This window comes from Oryctolagus cuniculus, chromosome 17 (genome assembly GCF_964237555.1).
Source record: "Oryctolagus cuniculus chromosome 17, mOryCun1.1, whole genome shotgun sequence".
Taxonomy (NCBI): domain Eukaryota; kingdom Metazoa; phylum Chordata; class Mammalia; order Lagomorpha; family Leporidae; genus Oryctolagus; species Oryctolagus cuniculus.
In genome coordinates, this window is record NC_091448.1 from 32,530,188 (window position 1) to 32,549,739 (window position 19,552).

At 46.0% G+C, this 19,552-nt stretch overlaps 1 protein-coding gene across 2 annotated transcripts; it reads right to left on the reverse strand.

The window, feature by feature from the left end:
- Positions 1-748: 748 nt before the first annotated feature.
- Positions 749-19,552, reverse strand: COIL (coilin). 2 transcript variants are annotated; one of them, XM_002719099.5, is made up of 7 exons: positions 19,238-19,552; positions 8,573-9,683; positions 8,367-8,453; positions 7,769-7,816; positions 5,336-5,405; positions 2,582-2,670; positions 749-1,736 (listed from the first exon to the last, which is right to left on the reverse strand). In XM_002719099.5, the coding sequence occupies exons 1-7, from the start codon at positions 19,480-19,482 to the stop codon at positions 1,647-1,649; spliced, it is 1,740 nt and encodes a 579-aa protein (XP_002719145.2). In that variant the 5' UTR covers positions 19,483-19,552; the 3' UTR covers positions 749-1,646. The 2 variants fall into 2 exon arrangements, with proteins under 2 accessions (XP_002719145.2, XP_017204611.2); XM_017349122.3 differs by lacking the exon at positions 7,769-7,816.

Here is a 19,552-nt window from a genome sequence, read left to right on the forward strand (position 1 = left end):
TCCCCTCTCCTCTCAGTGCTGGTATACGGTATTGTTTAGACTCCCAGTCCAAAGAGAATACAACCCTGAGCCCTTGATCTCAAGCAGTGGGAGATGCATTTGCATCTCTGATGGTGATCCAGGACACAGGTGATAGGTGATTCTCTGAATGAAGTGTGAGTACTATACAGCAAACGTCAGTGTTTTGGGTGTGATGCACTTTTTATTTTTCTGAACTACTGTATTTTATTTTTTAAAAAAGCTGGTCATTGCCCCTAAATGGATTTTCTGACCCTCCTAGTGGACTCTTCATAGTTTGAAAAACATTGCGACAGAAGGAAAAGGTAACACACACGCTGACCTTCACCTGAGGAAAACCTGTCCTCAGGCCAGCACTTCCTTTGCTCTAGTCATGTCTACCAGTGCCCTGAATTCGTCTTCCAAACCCTTCCAAATCCTGTGCTCCATGGAACCCCAGTGCCAGACCCCACCATTCACATGAATCTCACTCTTTCTGGGGTACCCTTCCATTATAAACAAACAAACCCAATTCTCATACATATGCATGCCAAGCAAATTAAACCATGACATCATCTTCACTGGACCCATGGCTCCCAGATCTGAAGAACACCACTGGCCAAACCCTGCAATGCCAGACTCTTGGTCAAAGCAGAGCTTGTTAGAGAAAATCACAATCTACAGCACTACTTACTGTAGAACAGGAGCGCAAGCTGCAACGCTCAACTCAACACGAGGACCCAGCACGGACTTTCAGTTCAATATGATTTTATTTAAAAATTTGCAAAGCTGAAGGAGGGATATGATCTTTTGTTAAAAGAAAGAAAGCAATTTTTACAGCATATATTCAGCCTTTCTAGCTTTGTATTGAATAGTAACAGCAAAGGAAGTTTCCGTTTCTGATCCTCACTGCGGCACCTGAGCCAGGCACTTGGCGTCTTGCAGCACGGGGCCACTGCCTGCTCTGTGGCTCACAGTGAGTCCTCTCTCCAGGTGGAACGCCGTTCTCCTCTAGGCACACACACGGGCTCTGATTTTCACAGCTCTACACAGGGCCCCGAGAATCCTTCATTTAAATTTGGGAAAAACGTAAAAGGATTCCTTCACTCATTGTCTATAACAAACCCAACTAACTACTTGTGAATTCTCAACCATTTCAAGTATAAAATACTTGGAATTTATAAGATGTTCCACATTTAATGGAACAACTCAAATGTTAAAAAATTAGGTCAAGTAACACGCTTCAATACTTTAGAATGTTACTTAACAAAACTTATTGAGACAAGATACGCAGCACGTTGTTGTACTTGGTATTACCAACTCCTACTGAGGACTGCTAGTTGATGGTCAAAAAAATAGAGAAAGAGGAGAAACCATCCACACTGGATTACAACAATGCCTGCAGGGAATGTTGTGTCTGGAACTTTGTTAACCAAAATTAACCTGGGGGACAAAAAAGGAAGGCCTATAATACCAACACCCATGTTACTTGTATGATGAGGTAGATTTTTTTTTCATATGCAGTGAAGATAACAAAAAAAAAAAATCCATAGAACTTTCAAATCCTCATTTTTTTTTTTTTTTTTTTTAAATTTCAGGTTATGGCCACTTTCACGAACAAGACATTTATAGACTAACAAGTGGAGAGGTCATACTCTGACAAGTTCTGAACGCAAGGTGTTACTTGCAGGTTCAATAATCAGCCTTGGATCAATCAACTCTCTCCAAAAAACGGTGATCTGAGGAAAAACATAAAATAGGTCATATAGTTTTCAGTAAGTAAAAAAATTCAGTCAAATAAATTTTCATTTGTACTGAATGGGAAGAACTAGAATCATCTGAGTCCCAAGTAAGCTAAGTTCAATTAGGCTACAAGAACTGACTTAGGCAGGCTGCACTAAATTTTACATTAAACATAATTCATCTTCTTTGATCTAGGGCAAGTGTTGAGGGATGCTGCTGGCAGGGGGAGAGGGCTGGTTCCAGGGCGGTCAGGCATCTGCCCAGTGCGCGTGAGGCCCACAGACCTGGGAGCTGGATGTAGCCCAGCTGGATCACAAGACCCCTGGTGCCCTTTTGTGCAGCTCTACAGTGCTTATTCTTCACTGCCTACAGACAGGAACTATTTTACAACAGGAGAAAACAAGCGCTGATGCTTGGCCATATGGATATATGAATAATGAGAGCCATCTAGTGTCACAAAAGGTTACTACAGGCTTGTGCTTCTATTTCAAGGCTCTGTTTAATAATGGAATAAGAAAGCCTACAAGGTTGAATTTTCTAATGCTGTTTCCAGGAATGGATTCAACAAAAAAAAGTGGGGCTGCACATACTGTAAACAAACATGCACAGGAGACTGCATCAAACCTGCTGATCCCATCAAAACCCTGTTTGTGCCACTTGTTACACAGGCTCTCTGAGGTCCAAGATGGTGCCTTGATTTGCACTTAGACCTGTAACTGCCACTCTGCGGGAGGGGCACGCTCCCCTAGGGCTCGGATCCTTTATGGCTTTAACACAGGCGGCTTAGGAAGCTACGTCATGTCCCAGGACCCCAGTAATCAGCTGAGAGAGGCATGCCCACCTTCCTTTCCTGCGTCACGGCATACTCCACTACCTCGGTGCCATTTTCGTTGTGATAAACCAAATCAAATTTCCCAGGTTCTTTCAAGGCTGAAACCAGAAGGGAAGGAGGAAAGACAGTAAGCCACCTCTCAACAGTCCAGGTGTTCTGCAGGGACTTCTATCGCTGGGAGAACAGCTGTGGACAGTTGTGACAGCTGGGCACGTACAGGAAGGGGTGCTCTTCAGTAACGGGAACCCCTTAGAAAAGCCTGTGCCAGTGACAGCAGAGTTTCTTGGTCAGAGATGATCTCTCCTTCATCTAAAAGCAACAAGCTTGACGAACTGTCACCCGTAGTCTCAGAACAGAATGTGAAACAAGATAATTCTCAAATATCATTTATATGTTATAATAAGGGGAGGGGTCACATGAAATGTTGTTCTGCCTTCACAAATCATATATGTAGTCCCTGCTTTGCACAGTAGTAAGAGATCAGAACAATGACCATGCAAGCAAAAACCATGCAAAATGATCTCAATGGTACAAACTATGCTGGTCTCATGAGCTTTAAAAATTTTCATCAAAACATTAACAACCTTTACTGTATAGGAAAGTGGAACTGGGATTTATGAGGTATACTTTAATATTAGAAACCGAAAAGTGGAAGTACTTTCATGTCTTTGTAAGAAACATGTCAAGCGTGGCTTGCACAGTGTTTGCCTTCTTGTATGACAGGACGCAGAGCAGGCATCTCCTCTACACCTTGCAGAACTGCCACACTCCTTCCTAAGCTTAGATCAGCCCTGAACACTTCTATCCCTTGAACTTTTAATGTCATAAAGTAGCTATGAAAGCGCATTCCATTTTCCCTCTGTGCCATCTCTGTGCGGTTGTTTTGCTGGGTGGGGGCACTTCTGGGACCATCTGCATCCTTTTCCTCACAATTACTTTCTTCGTTTATGTCAGCAAGTTCACATAAATGGCAGTGTCACATTCCCGCCATTAGCTATTTCTTCTGTAATGCCACTAAAATTCAGTTTGATGGCACCTTCAGCTCTATCACTTGCTGTCCCATTTTGCTGTTGACCACGCTTTTATCTTTGTTGGGCAATCCCCTTTCAGAATTACCCATTTTTGTACAATGTTGTGTGGGTTTGCCACTGTAAGACAAGGAGACAGCACAACTCCATGCTCTGCTGCGTATGTAAACCAAATGTCGGCTGCACAGCAACCCTTCTCGAAGTGACAAGACTGGTCACAGGTCACGATGCCTGTATATGACTGACACAGCCATCTGAGGACTGAAGAGCAGCAGTACTCTAGGGACTTACTCACACTTAACATTCCCAATGGCACTGGGGGACTGGTGTTATCTGGTTAAAGCATGGTAACTGAAAATCATATATAATAGTATCATGCAAATAGAGGGCTCCTTGTACTTCTACAGGCCAATTTCTTGATGCCCTGGAGAAGAAAAGTTCTGACTGGATGTCATCACCTGCAACAACCTGACAAGAAATGACCAGGCTGGGTCTGTGGAAACTGAGATGGACAAGTTTCTCTGTCCACTGAGAAAAGGGGCTTCTACCAATGAAACTTCACCAGAGGAAAGCTGGAAAGCTCTCCTTGTAAGTTACACCCGAGGTACAGAGGGTTAAACCACTGCTTACAACACTGGCACACCTCATCAGAGCCCTAGTTCAAGTCCCTGCTGCTGCACTTCTGACCCAGCTCCTTGATAATGCAGAGGAAGCAGCAGAGGATGGCCCCAGGATCTGGGCTCCTGCCACCCACGTGAGAGACCCAGATGGAATTCCAAGCTCCTAGCTTTGGCCTGGCCCATCCCCAGCCCTTGGGGCCATGTGGGGAGTAGAGCAGCAGGTGGAAGATCTCTTTTTCTCTCTGTCTCCCCCTTTCTCTTTCACTCTGTCACTCTGCTTTTCAAATAAATAAAACTTAAAACAGTTATATCTAATCATTTATTTAATATCACATAGGAATTGACCTAAAAACACTTGTGACATTTCTATCTACTGGAATTTTGAATCTCCTACTCCCTATCTTATTTAAAAAGAAACAAAAAAAAAAAACAATTAACTGCAGTAGGGTCTGCAAAAAATAACCAAGAAAACAATCTCCCCTGCTCTCTAGCCAGGGACCCTCTGGCACAGCTCAGCTCTCTGTTCCAGGCTTTCAGAACCATTAATGGGTTAATCAGTGATAAAACAGGGAAACATTTTTTAAAAAATTTACTTTGACTTAATACATAAAAGTATGTTCACCTGTCAAACTTCTGAAATAACACTAAGTAGTTCTTTTGAGTTCATTAGGTAAACAATGCCCATAATGTATTGTCTGCAATTTCCATTGTTTTGTTAATTAACATAAGAATGCAAAACTTTGCAAGGCAATTTAAGTACAGAATCTTCCTAAATTTTTACAGAATGTCTCCCAATCTTTTATAGCTGATCCACCCACACATAATTTAACAGCATTTTTAAAGTGGTGTTCCTAATTCCTGGAAATAATTCTTTTCTGTTTTCATCAGTTCATATAACTTTTGATGAAAGTACATATTAAAGCAGTTAGAATTTGCCCAACTCCTCTTAGACTGCCAGTGATCTGGCTAAGAGGAGTATAGCACAGAGGGGCACAGATATCGCCAGTCAGCGAGGCCGGCTAAGTGGCAGCCATAGATGTTTCTTTATTGGCTATTTAGAAACCACCACAGGTATGTACAGGCTAAATGTTTAAATTCATTTCTAAAAGACTCACCAGGTAAGGATGAAAGAATTTCTATATCTACTTGCTGGGTCTCTGGATTGTGGCTTAGTATTTTTCCTTCCTTTCAAAAATAAAAGTCCGAGTCAAATATCAACACATATAACATGGTATGTATACTTAAAACCACTGAATTACAGACTGTAAACTGGTAAATTCTTTGTTACATGAATTTTAACTCAATAAAAAATTTAAATAAATCAATGTGCAGGGGAAATTAAGCTGCTGCTCATGAAGCCGACATCCCACATCGGAGCACCAGTTCCAGTCCTGTCTGCTTCATTTCGAATCCAGCTCCCTGCTAATGTGCCTGGGAAAGCAGAGGAAGATGGCCCAAGTGTTAGGGCCCTGGCTGCCATGTGGGAGACCAGGATGGAGCTCTTGGCTTCTGGCTTCAGCCTGGCCCAGCCGTTTGGGGAGTGAGCCAGCAGATCGAAGATCTCTCTCCCTCTCTTAACCCCTCTCTCTGATAAACACTTTGAACACACAAAATTACCCTCAGAAGCAAAATAGATACATTTAAATCACAAATGGCAGACACTGACCTAAAGAACACAAAAGTAAAGATTAGACTAGGTCATCAAAGTGACTGAATAGAAGAAAGAGGAAAAGCATGGGCCAGCATGATTAACTCAGATGAGGTTTGCTCGTGACAACATCAGGGAAGGCCACACATGTCCCAACTGGGCCTCTTTTACAAGTGGTAGTAAGCTGCAAGCAGAAAGTCCCTTTGTCACTGACAGCATTAGAGGTCCCTTCCTCCAGGTCCCCAGCTTTGGGAGCTGGTTTTCAAATGCATCAAGAGGGTGCACTGCCCTGTGCATGTGGGTGGTGGTGAGACAGACCGGCAGCCTTTGGAGGCACCCAGTGAGGCCCACCAGTCAGTTCCTCCTGCTTCTACCCAGCTTTTCTGGGCACAGCCAACAGTGGTGTTTAAAACCAACCAAATGGTGGCCAGGAGTCTGGGAGACTATATCTTTGAGGATAGATCTGACTTCTGGAGATGAGCTTAACGAATAAAGCAGATGATCAAGCTCGATTTCAGCATCTGAGGTCAAAGCAAAAGAGTGGGACCAACTGTAATTCTTAAAATGGTTTTGAATGTGATTTCAAAACTCTCCAAAAAATATTGGGAACTAAAGTAAGCAGACAGCCTGCCAAGGAAATAACTATGGTGACTAGTACCAATTTAATACACAATAAATCATATGATCTAGAACTATAATTGGCAGAGGTTATTAAATTTATCAATTCAATATTCATTGCCATTTCGTCAAATATCACAGAAAATCAGTTATCTATGGTGGGGTAACACAACACCCTGGGCTGTCCAAGATAGTCCAGAACAACTTTCCTTCCAGCATTACTAATTATTACATTAAAAATATAGACTGACAGGCTGGCATTGTGGCATAACGCATTAAGCTGCCACCTGCAACACTAGCATCCCATGTGGGTACTGGTTCAAGACCCGGCTGCTCCACTTCTGATCCAGCTCCCTGTTAATGCACCTGGGAAAGCAGTAGCAGATGACCCAAGTGCTTGGGCCCCTGCATCTATGTGGAAGACCTGGATGAAGCTCCTGGCTCCTGTTGGTGTGACCATTTGGGGAGTGAACCAGTATATAGAAGATTTCTCTCTATCTCTCTCTTTCTCTATGTAATTCTACCTTTCAAATAAATAAAAATAAATCTAAATAAATAAATAAAATTTTTAATGCTTATAATTCTACATATTATACCAAAAAAGAAAGTATACATTTTAACTTTTTAACTGACATATACCAAAAAAGACTTTTTAACTGACATAAAAATTGTACATATTAGGAGTATGTATTTATTTTAGTAAGATTATATCAAAATTTTGTTGGTTGAAAAAAAGGGAAGGAAACATAATCTCACTGTGACAAGCTTTTACTGAACAATGAAAAACTTGTATGACAGAGTCTCATACAGATATAAAGAGAGTAAATTCCAAGGATGACTGTGAACTACATGGTTAAGTGATGATGCAAAGATATCATATTAGACCATAATAATCAGAAGACATTTACAAATACATGAAATAGATGCTTATAATAAAAATAATCTTTTCCAGGTGAGAGCTATTTATTATTTTCATAATATGGTCTTTCAAAATTTAGGCTCATGAGGGAGTGGATTTTCAAATAAGTATGTGTTGAAATTGATTAGGAAAAAAAATCAAGCTCATCAATTTTTATTCTATATTCTTCTCAAGTGCCAGGAAAACAGCATGGACAGAATTCAGCTGTTCAGAAGTTTATAGGTTGATGTTTACATTTTCTACATTACTTTATGACACTGTTCACTCAAAAAATTCTATACTATTCATTTAAGTAGCATTATCTACAATTTTCATTTTATTAATATACTGAAAACTTAATTATTTTTAAATAAACAACTTTACCTTGTAGTCAGAGACATCAGGAGAGTAATTGGATGTTAGTTCCAAAAGCTACAGAAGAAAAAAGTCACAAATACCAAGCTCTTGTACACTTTCACATTCCCACAGCTCCTCCCTCCTACCCGAGAAAATCGTGAAATGTAAAGGTGCCCACACAAGCCAGGGGAACTCTATCATCAACCAGTGAGAAGGGCTCTTATAAATATTATTTAATGTGACTAGACGAGTGAAGTTTGTTTGGAAATGGAGTTAACCATTTTGGTTACAATCACTGCTGTTTTAAAATATACCTTGGGGGGGGGGCTTTTCATCTAACAGCTAAGACACCATTTAAGACAGTCGCATCCCCTTACTGGAATGCCTGGATTTGATGCCTGACTCTGGTTCCTGATTCCAACTTCCTGCCAATGCAGACCCTGAGAGGCACAGTGACAGCTTAGGGACTGAGTTTCCCGCCACCCACATTGGGTTGAGTTCCAGGCTCCCAGCTTTGGCCTGGCCCAGACAATGGGGGCATTTGGGGAGTGAACGAGTAGATGGGAGCTCTCTGTGTCTCTTAAATACATAAAATCTTTAAATAAATAAATAAAATAAAGCATACCTTAAATGCAATCTTTTCTCCAACCTGAGGGGCAGCTGCTAAGAGTGGTAACAGACTATAATCCTTCTTGTGTGTCTCTACTGGATTCTGAAAAACAGCATTAGTCAAGTGACTGGTATTTGTAAAAAAACGTAAACTCATGACATGAACTCCAGATACACTCCATGGGAAAGTGGGGGAGGTAAGCTACAACCAATCATACCTACCTGGATAAAAGTAGATGCGTTTGTTATCATTTCATTTAATTGCTTCTGCTTCTGATAGTCAGCATTTCTGTTTACAACACCAGACACAGCCTGCCCTCGCCCTCGCCCTCTCCCCCGCGCGCCCCGACCTCTGGCTCCCTTCCAAGAAAGAAGGTCCTCTCCTCGACCCCATCCTCTTCCTAGACTGGAGGGGAGAGTCGCAACAGAGGGAGGACCGGGAGCCTGTCTGCCACCGCTTAAGTCAGAATACTTCCAGCTGGCAGCAGGTGGCACCTGTGAGGACAGCCCTGGACCTGGGCAGCCTCTCCCTGGGAAGAGGCCAGCCGTCTTGAAGAGCCCCGAGGCACTCTCGGGAGTGCTCTTAGACAGCAGGCACTGGTCATCCGACTCTGAACTCGAGTCTGAACTAGACGAGGATGTTCTGGTGGTCTTGCCCTGGCTCGGAGTAAGGCTAAAGCCACCTTTTGCAGGCAGTTTGTTTGCAGTCGTATTTTTTGTAGAGGATCCTTCCTTTGCTAACTCAGTGGGAATTTTCTCTGAGGAATTTCTGGCCTCCGAAGTGACATTGCTGAGCCCATCACTGGTGGATTCGTGACAAGACTCCGACTCCGAGGAGGAACTGGGGCTGTCTTTTGAAACAGTGCCTACACCAGCTTTCCTTCTGGCTTTCGCCAGGCTGTTCTTAGCAGGACTTTTTGGAGTACTACAGTTCTGGGCGGTCCACTCTTTTACCACGGGCACTTTGGGAGACTTGGAATTCTTGGTCTGCTTTTTATATTCACATTTCTCTTTTTTCTTTGGTGATTTCCTTTGGGTTTCTTCATCATTGTCATCCATCGTGCCACATGCTGCTTTGTTCTTTCTCTTGTTTTTTTTCCCCACAGCCTGCTCTGTGACTGCTTTTGTGTGCGGAACCAAGGCCTTCTCATTATTACTACTGTTTTCTTGCCTTTTCCAATGCTTCTTTGAATACTTGCAATCTATGTCACTTTCTTCGTTCTCCTCCAACTTAAATGCCCGCTTCTTTGCTTTTCTAGGTAAAAAATGAGTACTATCACCATTCCTGACTACTACAGAATTCTCAGCAACTCCTCTCTCTTCTAATTTAACTCTGTCAAAAGAACAAAAGAGAAAGCTAGAGTGAGCACTGCATAAATACATCCCAAGGACTTAGTTATACACCAAGATGATGCTACAAACTTAGTACCACCAGTCCATGAAAAAATGTTGCATCACTTAACACACAAAGGACGCCTTTTGACAAAATGGCCTAGACAGCATCACTTATGGTCAACTTTCAAATGGTTGGTCTTGTTTGACTACTGACTGCATCCCAAACATCTTCTATGGATCACCTCTCATCTAAACACCACTACAGAGGAGAGTCTGTCACGTCACAGAGTCTGTCACACGATTACATCTCAGACAAGCAACCTGCCCAGAATCCACAGCTGACAAGTAGCAGAAAAGCAATTTAATTCTCAATCTAATTTCAACACTCAACTTTCCACTACATGTATGTTACCAACCCTAAAAGATGATTATCCATTTTTGTTTTTGGAATGTTGAGTTGCCTTTTTATGTTGAGGGGCCAGTGTTGTGGCATAGTGGATAAAGCTGTCACCTCCAGTGCTGGCATCCCATATGGGCACTAGTTCGAGTCCCAACTGCTCCACTACCAATCCAGCTCTCTGCACCCACGTGAGAGACCTGGAAGAAGCTCCTGGCTCCTGGCTTCAGATCGATGCAGCCCCGGCCGTTGCAGCCAACTGGGGAGTGAACCAGCAGATGGAAGACCTCTCTCTCTCTCTCTCTCTGTAACTCTGACTTTAAAATAAATAAATAAATCTTTAAAAATAAAAAACTTTAGGCAGGGGGCCAGCATTGTGGCATAGTGAGTGGGTAAAAGCTGCCACTGCCTGCAGTGCCAGCATCCTATATGAACTCAGGTTTGAGTCCCAGCTGCTCCATTTCCCATCCAGCAAAGCAGCTCTCTGCTGTGGCCTGGGAAGGCAGTAGAGATGGCCCAAGTCCTTGGGCCCCGAACCCTCGTGGGAGATTCACAAGAAACTACTGGCTCCTGGCCTCTGATCGGCCCAGCTCCAGCAGTTGTGGCCATCTAGGGAGTGAACCAGCAGATGGAAGACCTCACTCTCTACCTGTCTGTAACTCTTTCAAATAAATAAATATTTTTTAAAAATTTAGGAAGGGCCAGCGCTGTGGCGCAGTGGGTTAAAGTCCTGGCCTAAAGCACCGGCATCCCATATGGGCACCAGTTCTAGTCCTGGCTGCTTCTCTTCGGATCCAGCTCTCTGCTATGGCCTGGGATAGCAGTGGAAGATGACCCAAGTCCTTGGGCCCCTGCACCCGCATGGGAGACCTAGAAGAAGTTCCTGGCTTCAGATAAGTGCAGCCCTAGCCATTGTGGCCCTCTGGGGAGTAAACCAGCAGATGAAGACCTTTCTGTCTCGACCTCTCTCTGTAACTTTTTCAAATAAATAAAATAAATCGTTAAAAAAAGTTTAGTAAGATACTAAACAATTCATGTTCTGAGGGATAGTTACAGTGACCCATAATATTCGATGACTTGTTGTGGTTAATTTTATGTGTCAACTTGACTGGGCTAGGGATGCCCAGATGTTTGGCCATTGCAGCCATCTAGGAAGCAAACAAGTGAATGATGATCTCTCTCTGATGTTTAAATAAATAAATAAATCTTTAAAAAAAGAAGCAGTAGTAGTAGTTTTAGAAAAGGTCAGACTATCAGTTTTCTCCTTTTTTAAAAAATTTAATTTGTTTTTACTTGTAGCAACGTTGTAATTCAAGGTTCAATTCTTTTTTTTTTTTTTTTAAAGATTTATTCATTTATTTGAAAGAGTTACAGAGGGAGGAGAGGCAGAGAGAGAGAGAGAGAGGTCTTCCATCTGCTGGTTCACTCCCCAAATGGCCGCAATGGCTGCAGCTGTGCTGACCCAAAGCCAGCAGCTGGGAGCTTCTTCCGGGTCTCCCACGTGGGTGCAGGGGCCCAAGGACTTGGGCCATCTTCTACTGCTTTCCCAGGGCATAGCATAGAGCTGGATCAGAAGTGGAGCAGCCAGGACTAGAATTGGCCCCCATATGGAATGCCAGCACTGCAGGCAGCGGCTTTACCCACAATGGCACAACGCCAGCCCTGCAACGTTTTTCATTCCTCTATCTGGATCCCCAACAACAAACAGAGCTGTCCTTTCACAAACAGAAGTGAATTGCTTATTTTATTAGCGATAAGAGATATGATAACCAAAAAACTTTTAAAACAGATCCTCCATCTGGGCAAATTATGTGGTATTAGCCAGATGCAAGTATTCCCTGTAAATCTGCAATGCTACTTTAAGGATTTCGATAAACAGAAACGGACATGCGGGGCTGATGTGAAGCAGCAGGTTAAGCTGCAGCTTGTGATGCTGGCAACCCAAACTGAAGTTGAGTCCTGACTGCTCCACTTCCCATCCAGTTCCTGCTAAAGTGCCTGGGAAAGCAGCGCAGGATTGCCTAAGTGCTTGGAGCCTCTGCCACTCACATGGGAGACTCAGAAGGAGTTCCAGGCTCCTGGCTTTGGCCTGCACCAGCCCCAGCCATTGTAGCCATTTGGGGGAATAAACCAGTGGATGGAAGATCTCTCTCTCTCTTTCTGTCCAATTCCCTCCCTCCCAAATCTCTCCCTTCCTCTGCCTCTCCTTTATGTCCCTCTAACTCCCTTCCTCTCTTTCTCTCTGTTGCTCTGCCTTTCAAATAAATAAATAAATCTTTTTAAAAAACACAGACATACCCACCTACCCTGCCTAACACTTCCACTCACTGCCTTTCAAGGCCACAGTGATTACATGGGTTCAAATCCCTCTTCTCAGTGTAATTCAATTATTTTAAAACCATTACCTCAGCCTTTCCTAGGTATACAAAGGAAGATAATGGTAATCACAGTTCTCAGTTGAGCTACTGTATATTTAGAGCACACCTAGCTCAGAGCAAGTGCTATTGGAACACCAGGTCTAATTTGTATTTAACAACCATCAGATGTTGCTGTCCTCTGAAGGAGACGCTAGTAGGTTTCTAATAAACCTGTCCCATCAACCGCGAAGGTCAAGGGGGACCCTTTACCCACTGTGAGTCTCACCTGTTTCCTGCAGCCTTCCTCTGGTCTGGCCACTGCCTGCATTATCACCTTCAGAGAGGTAAAATTTCTTCAACAGGGGCACACAATGAATTAGCTGGAGAGCCAAGTCAAACCCAAGGTTTAGATGGGAGGCCCTGAGCTCTCAATCACTCTGCTCCCCCACCTCTCACATGATAACAAGCAAAAGTAACTCATATTACTGGCAGAAATAGACCTGTACAACTTTTCTGGGGGTCGGTGTGCTGGTACCTATCAAACTGAAGACGCGTCTTCTCTTTGATGAAGGAGTACCTCCTCTTGGGATGTATCCTGCTGAATCAGTGCTCAAGCACAGAAAGATACATGAGAATACTCCCCACAGTGAGGAACCAACCTAAAACATCCATTAATAAGGAGCTGTCTAAATACTGGCATGGTCATATAAAGAAACACTCTACGGCATTTAAAAACAAAGATGCAGATCACCTACTATGTATACAGATGCTTCTCAACTTACAATGGAGTTATACCATGATAGACTCCGTAGAAAATATCATTGCATTGAAAATGTATTTAATAAACCTATCCTACCAAACAGCACAGCTTAGCCTTGCATACCTTAAAAATGTGCTCAGAACACTTACATGAGCGGAACTGTTGGGCAAAATCACCTCACCCAAAGCCTAGCTTGTAATGAAGTACTGCCAGCTCACTTCAGTCTACTGAATACTGTGCTGAAGGTGAAAGAATGGCTGTATTGGCCGGCGCCGCGGCTTACTAGGCTAATCCCCCGCCTTGCGGCGCCGGCACACCAGGTTCTAGTCCCGGTCGGGGCGCCGGATTCTGTCCTGGTTGCCCCTCTTCCAGGCCAGCTCTCTGCTGTGGCCCGGGAGGGCAGTGGAGGATGGCTCAAGTGCTTGGGCCCTGCACCCCATGGAAGACCAGGATAAGTACCTGGCTCCTGCCTTCAGATCAGCGCGGTGCGCCGGCTGCAGCGCGCCGGCCGCGGCGGCCATTGGAGGGTGAACCACCGGCAAAAGGAAGACCTTTCTCTCACTGTCCACTCTGCCTGTCCAAAAAAAAAAAAAAAAAAGAATGGCTGTATGGTACACTGTACCAAGGCAAGTCACACTCAGCTGGGCACTGTCTGCTACTAAAATGAAAGACACTCATGACGTGTTGGGTGAAAGAGGAAGGCGCAGGACCAGGCGCATTGGCGACACTTGTGTTTAATACGCATCTGTGTCTGCACAAGTATGAAAAGGATCTGGAAAGACACACCCAAACTTAACTGAGCATACTCTGAGACTGTGGGGTATGGGAAAATAGAGGACTTTCTACCTTAGACTATTTTGAAGTACAATTTCCTTAACAACAAAAAATTTTTGCTTTAATAAAGTATGGGAAGAAATAGCTACAAATGTTCCAGAAATGAAGGCAGTCAATGGCCAACTTTAAAAAAAATAAAAAGATTTATTTGAAAGACAGAGTCACATAGAGAAGGTCAGACAGAGAGAGAGGTCTTCATCTGCTGGTTTATTCCCCAAATGGCTTCAATGGCTGGAGCCAGGCTGATGCGGAGCCAGGAGCCAGGAGCTTCTTCCAGTGGGTGCAGGGGCCAATGGACTTGGGTCATCTTCCACTGCTTTCCCAAGCCATAGCAGAGAGCCAGATCAGAAGAGGAGCAGGCAGGACATGAACTGGTACCCATATGGGATGCCGGCACCACAGGCGGAGACTTAACTTACTAAGCCACAGTACCAGCTCCTGGCCAACTTCATTGATCTCTATTTATCCATGGGCATTAGACAAGCAAGGTCCTTGACATGAGAGCAGCTCTCGGTATTTTATATCCCAGAAGCCATCAGCATGCTGTAGACAACATCCAGCGTCAGTGACTCAGAGCTGCACAAAGCTGGGAACCTTAATGGCAGCTACTCGAGGCTCCAGGAAACCAAACTGTCTCCTCAGCCCGGGTGAGACTGTCCTCCTAACTCCCACTACCTCCCTGACATGTCCTGAGTGGATGTCCAAGGAATCTCTAACTACAGCAATATGAAATGAGAACCCATCCCTGATACCTCATCACGTACTAAATGTCACAGAGTTCAGAGAGAGAAGAGAATGCCCTCAGCTGCCTTCCAGGATGATTCTGCAACCGAGAAATCTTGACTCCACCTTGTCTCTCCAAATCAGCTGCTGCTACCAGGCCTCTGCGGAGCCCTCTTCAGAGTGGGTTATGAGCTAACCCACGTCCTGCTAAAATTCCTGTGGTGAGGTCCTAACTCCCAGCACCCCAGAATGTGCCTGTGTGGAAACAGGGCCTTTAAAGAGGTGATCAAGTCAAGATGAACTCACTGCAGTGGGTGCTAGTCCAACATAGCCAGTACCAGGGTCCTTACGGGACGCCAAGACTGTGAGAGGACTCACTTGCAAACCAGTGAGAAAGCCTCAGAAGAAACCACGCCCGCCCACACCTCGACTTCCAGTCTCTGAAACTCTGAGAAGCAAATCCCTGTGGTGTAAGCCACAGTCTGTGGCAATTCTGTTTTAGCACCCCTGTAAAATAACATGGGGGCATCCAAGTCAATGGCAGCACTTCCGCCTCCCAGGAGACTCAGAGAACTCCTGCAGGAGCTGCCCTCAGTCTGGGAGCAGGTGAAGTCAAACCCTCCAGCTTGAGAGAATGGGCTTTGAGCTGGCAGCAATGGCACATAAGTATGGCACTGCCTCTTGGGCCTCGCCCACCTGGCTTTACCATTCCTCACTGAACTTCTCTCAGCAGCCCCTGCACTCCCAACAGGAGCCTTCTGCGGGTCAGACGCATCTTTCACCAAGCCAGGCTAGTGTCTGCCCGTACGACCGCGTCCTGGCCGTCCAGCATCTCCTCCCCATCCTTAACGTACCCTGAGCACTTCTGTCCACAGTCTCTCTCCTTTCCCAACCTTTTCTGCAGTTAGCAGTGAAATCTAGTCTAACTCTTAGGCTAACTGCCTATGTCACATGAGAAAATAATATTTAGAAGCATGACACTAACTTTGGTCTACTCCAACATTAAGGTAACTTTGAGAACAGACATAGTATTGGTCTGTTTTCAGTTACTAAACATATTACCTGAAGTCAGATATTTTAAAAACAAAAGCAGAGAAGGTAATTAGCTTGGTAGTTAAGATACCAATTAAGATACCTGTATCCCATATTGGAATACCTTGGTTTAATACCTGGCTCTGGGGGCCGGCGGTGTGGCACAGCAGGTTGAGTCGCCGCCTGCAGTGCAGGCATCCCATATGGGTGCCAGTTCAAATCCCGGCTGCTCCACTTCTGATCCAGCTCTCTGCTATGGCCTGGAAAAGCAGTAGAAGATGGCCCAAGTCCTTAGGTCCTTGCACCCCCATAGGAGCCCCAGAAAAAGCTCCTGGCTTCGGATTGGTCCAGCTCTGGCTGTTGTGGCCATTTGGGGAGTGAACCAGCAGATGGAAGATCTCTATCTGCCTCTGCTTCTTTGTAACTCTGCCTTTCAAATAAATAAATCTTAAAAAACAAAGCAAAACAAAAAAACCACTCTGGCTCCTGAGTCCAGCATTCCTGCTAATGCACACCCCAGGATGCTGCAATGATGGCTCAAATCATTGGGTTCCTTCCACCCATGGGGGAGACATACATGGATTGAGTTCCCAACTCCCAGCTTCAGCCTGGCCCCATCCTGGCTGCTGCAGGCAGGAAATGGGAGCTCTCACTCTCAAAAAAGAAAATTTATTTAGCTCACAGTTTTGAATGTTCAAGGAAGGACACAGCACTAGCATTTAGCATTTGCTGCACCTCACGAGGGCCTGGTGAGCACCAGCGTTAGCTGGACTCTGGCAGCAGGCACCACAGCAGGAGACTGCACAAGTGGAAAAGATCACACGGAGAGAAAGGAAACCAGAGCGGTCGGGGTCACACTCACTCTTTTATGACGCTCACTCTCAGGAGAATTAACTTAGGGTCCCAAGAGAATTCTCTTCATCCTTTTGAGGGCAGTACCGTCGGTGACCTACCAGCTACCACAGGTCCCATGTTTTAAAGATCTCAACCTTCCAATACTGCCACACTTGGGACTACGCTTTCAATATGCTGATTTGGGGGTACACACAACCACATCCAACCACAGCAGAGACTACGTTTTCTTTGGTAGCTATGAACAAAAGGTCAATCGGTCAAGGGAAGGCTGGATGATTGGAGGCAAGAAACAATCCAATATTTTTCAGGATTTTCCCAAGCTTTACCCATTTACCACTGAAGCCAGCTGCAAAAGGCATGTCTTGCCATGAGCTGACACACTCAGGGGAAATTTACGTGTAACAGTTTTCATGAGGTTTCTGACACTGCTAACTTCATTATAAAGAATATTATTTCCCAGATGACTCATCAACTGCAGTACAGCCATGGGTAGCTGGCAGCAAGTTATTAATCATTGGGCAGAGGAGAGTTTAGAAAGTACACCCTCTAGGAGGGGACAGTCCTTACAACTGTAATATTTAAATACTCCCTAAATTGCAGAGGGAATAAAGACCCATTTCACAGACAATAAATAGGATAAAGAACTCTGAATTTTAGGCTTTTTCAAGCTGTCATTTGAAACAGTGGAACATCATTAAATCACAGCATTCTTGATCTGAGAGAGAGCCAAAGAGGCGGTCATGTTCCAAACTGAATTCCCTAGTGTTCGGAAGAAATCCTGTGACTACGACGTGCTCTAGGTAGGAAAAGGAATAGTCAACGATATTCTGGGGAAGGGGCAAGCCAAAAGAAGTGGGCGGGTTCACCACTCTGGAGTTAATTCACCATAAGCTGAAGCTTACAGGGGAAGAGGGAGTGTGTATCCCGTCTAGTGCTTGAGAGCCCACATCCCACCCTGCAGTGCCTGGGCTCTAGTCCCAGCCCCCTCCTTATTTCAGCCTCCTGCTAATTCCTGCAGATTGTGGGAGGCAGTGTGATAGCTCAGGTGACTGAATGGGCCCCTGCCACTCATGTAGGTGACCTAAATCGTACTCCAACCCACAGCTTCTGCCCTGCCCTAGGCCTGGCTGTTGTGGACATTTAGGGAATGAAACAGTGGATGGGAGGCCGGCGCCGCGGCTCACTAGGCTAATCCTCCATCTTGGCGCTGGCACCACTGGGTTCTAGTCCCGGTCGGGGCGCCGGATTCTGTCCTGGTTGCCCCTCTTCCAGGCCAGCTCTCTGCTGTGGCCCGGGAGGGCAGTGGAGGATGGCCCAAGTGCTTGGGCCCTGCACCCCATGGGAGACCAGGAGAAGCACCTGGCTCCTGCCATCAGATCAGCGCGGTGCGCCGGCCGCACGCACCGGCCGCGGCAGCCATTGGAGGGTGAACCAACGGCAAAGGAAGACCTTTCTCCCTGTCTCTCTCTCTCACTGTCCACTCTGCCTGTCAAAAAGAAAAAGAAAAAAAAAAGAAAAAGAAATAGTGGATGGTGAGCTTGCTCGCTCCCTCTCTGGCTCTCAAATAAATAATTTTCATAAGAAAAGAGAAACAGGAGTGGGTGTTTGGCACAGCAGTTAAGATGCTGGTTGGGATGCCCACATCCCACATCAGACTACCTGGGTTCCAGTCCCAGCCCCATTCTCGTTCCAGCTTCTTACAGTGTTTACCCTGGGAAGCAGCAGGTGATGGCTCAAGTTGTTGGACTCCTGCCACACACATGGGAGACCTGGATTGCATTTCTGGGTCCCGGCATTGGCTTGGCCAAGCCCTGGCTATTGTGGCTGTCTGGGGAGTGAACCAGTAGATGGGAGATCTGTCTTTCAAGTAAATAAAATAAATAAGTTTAAAGAGGAAAAAAAATAATAAGCCCTGAAACAATCAGTCCAAGACACGCATCTGAGCTGGAATGACCGCATCTCCACACCTCGCCAGCAGCTCCTACTGCTCTGGGACAGTCATCTCAGCGCCATCTTCTCTACATTTCCAAAAGCACACCTGGAATGACTCTGCCTTTCTCAAATCCACCTACTTGAACCCAAAAGGACCCAAACACCTATCTATGTGAGTGGACCCCAAAACGCCTGGGCGAGACACCGAATGCCCCCGGGGCTATCACAGAGCTAACGCCGGACAAGGCACACGGTTGAAGAAAACACGCCAGCTCCGGTCTGCCTGGCGTCCTGCCCCGAACCCTGCCCCTGCCCCTGCCCGCGGCCGAGGGAAGGCCGGTCCCTGGCACCGTGCGCACGACCACGGCGCCAGGCTGAGCGAGGGCTTGGACAGCAAGGCTGCGCGAACTCCCGGCCGGCCGGCAGGCGCACAGCAGGGTTGTCCCGCGTCCCGTCCACCTGCGCTGGGGAGCATCCCAGGCTTGCAGGGCGCTCGTCAAAACGCAGGCTCCTGAGCCCCTCCTCGACCACACCGCTCCGGCCCTCGGGGCCCGCGCCCCGCCAAGCCCACGCCCCCGCCCCCCGCCGCCGACCCGTGCGGCCCCGCGGCCGGAGGCGCCCGGGCAGCGCAGGCGCGTCCCCGGCCCGCCGCCCACGCGCACCTGAGGCAGTCGTTGTCCCGCACCAGGCGCGCGCTCTCGGCTGGGGGCAGGAGCCCCCCCTCCAAGTAGAGGCCCAGGAGGGCCCCCGAACTGAAGCCGAAGCGCTGGCGGATGAGACTGATGAGATCCGTGACGACTCGGCATCGGTTCAAGTCGACCAGAAGCCAGAAGGCTGTACAGTGTGGAGTGGCTGGCGGTGGATAATCAAATTGAAGCCGTAACCTAACCGTGTCGGAAGCTGCCATCTTGCCGTCCTCAACGGAAGCCGAGAGACACCACAAAGCTCCCGTGCTCAGGCGGCCCCCGCCCCCTGGA

Bases quoted from the DNA above. Each gene is read 5' to 3' on its own strand.
- COIL (XM_002719099.5), bottom strand. From the start codon at position 19,482: ATGGCAGCTTCCGACACGGTTAGGTTACGGCTTCAATTTGATTATCCA. The intron at 7,817-8,366 runs GTATGCTTTATT...TTTCTTCTGTAG, and splicing joins GAGAAAAGATTGCATTTAAG to CTTTTGGAACTAACATCCAA. The intron at 1,737-2,581 runs GTGGGCATGCCT...GTTTTTCCTCAG, and splicing joins CCGTGACGCAGGAAAGGAAG to ATCACCGTTTTTTGGAGAGA.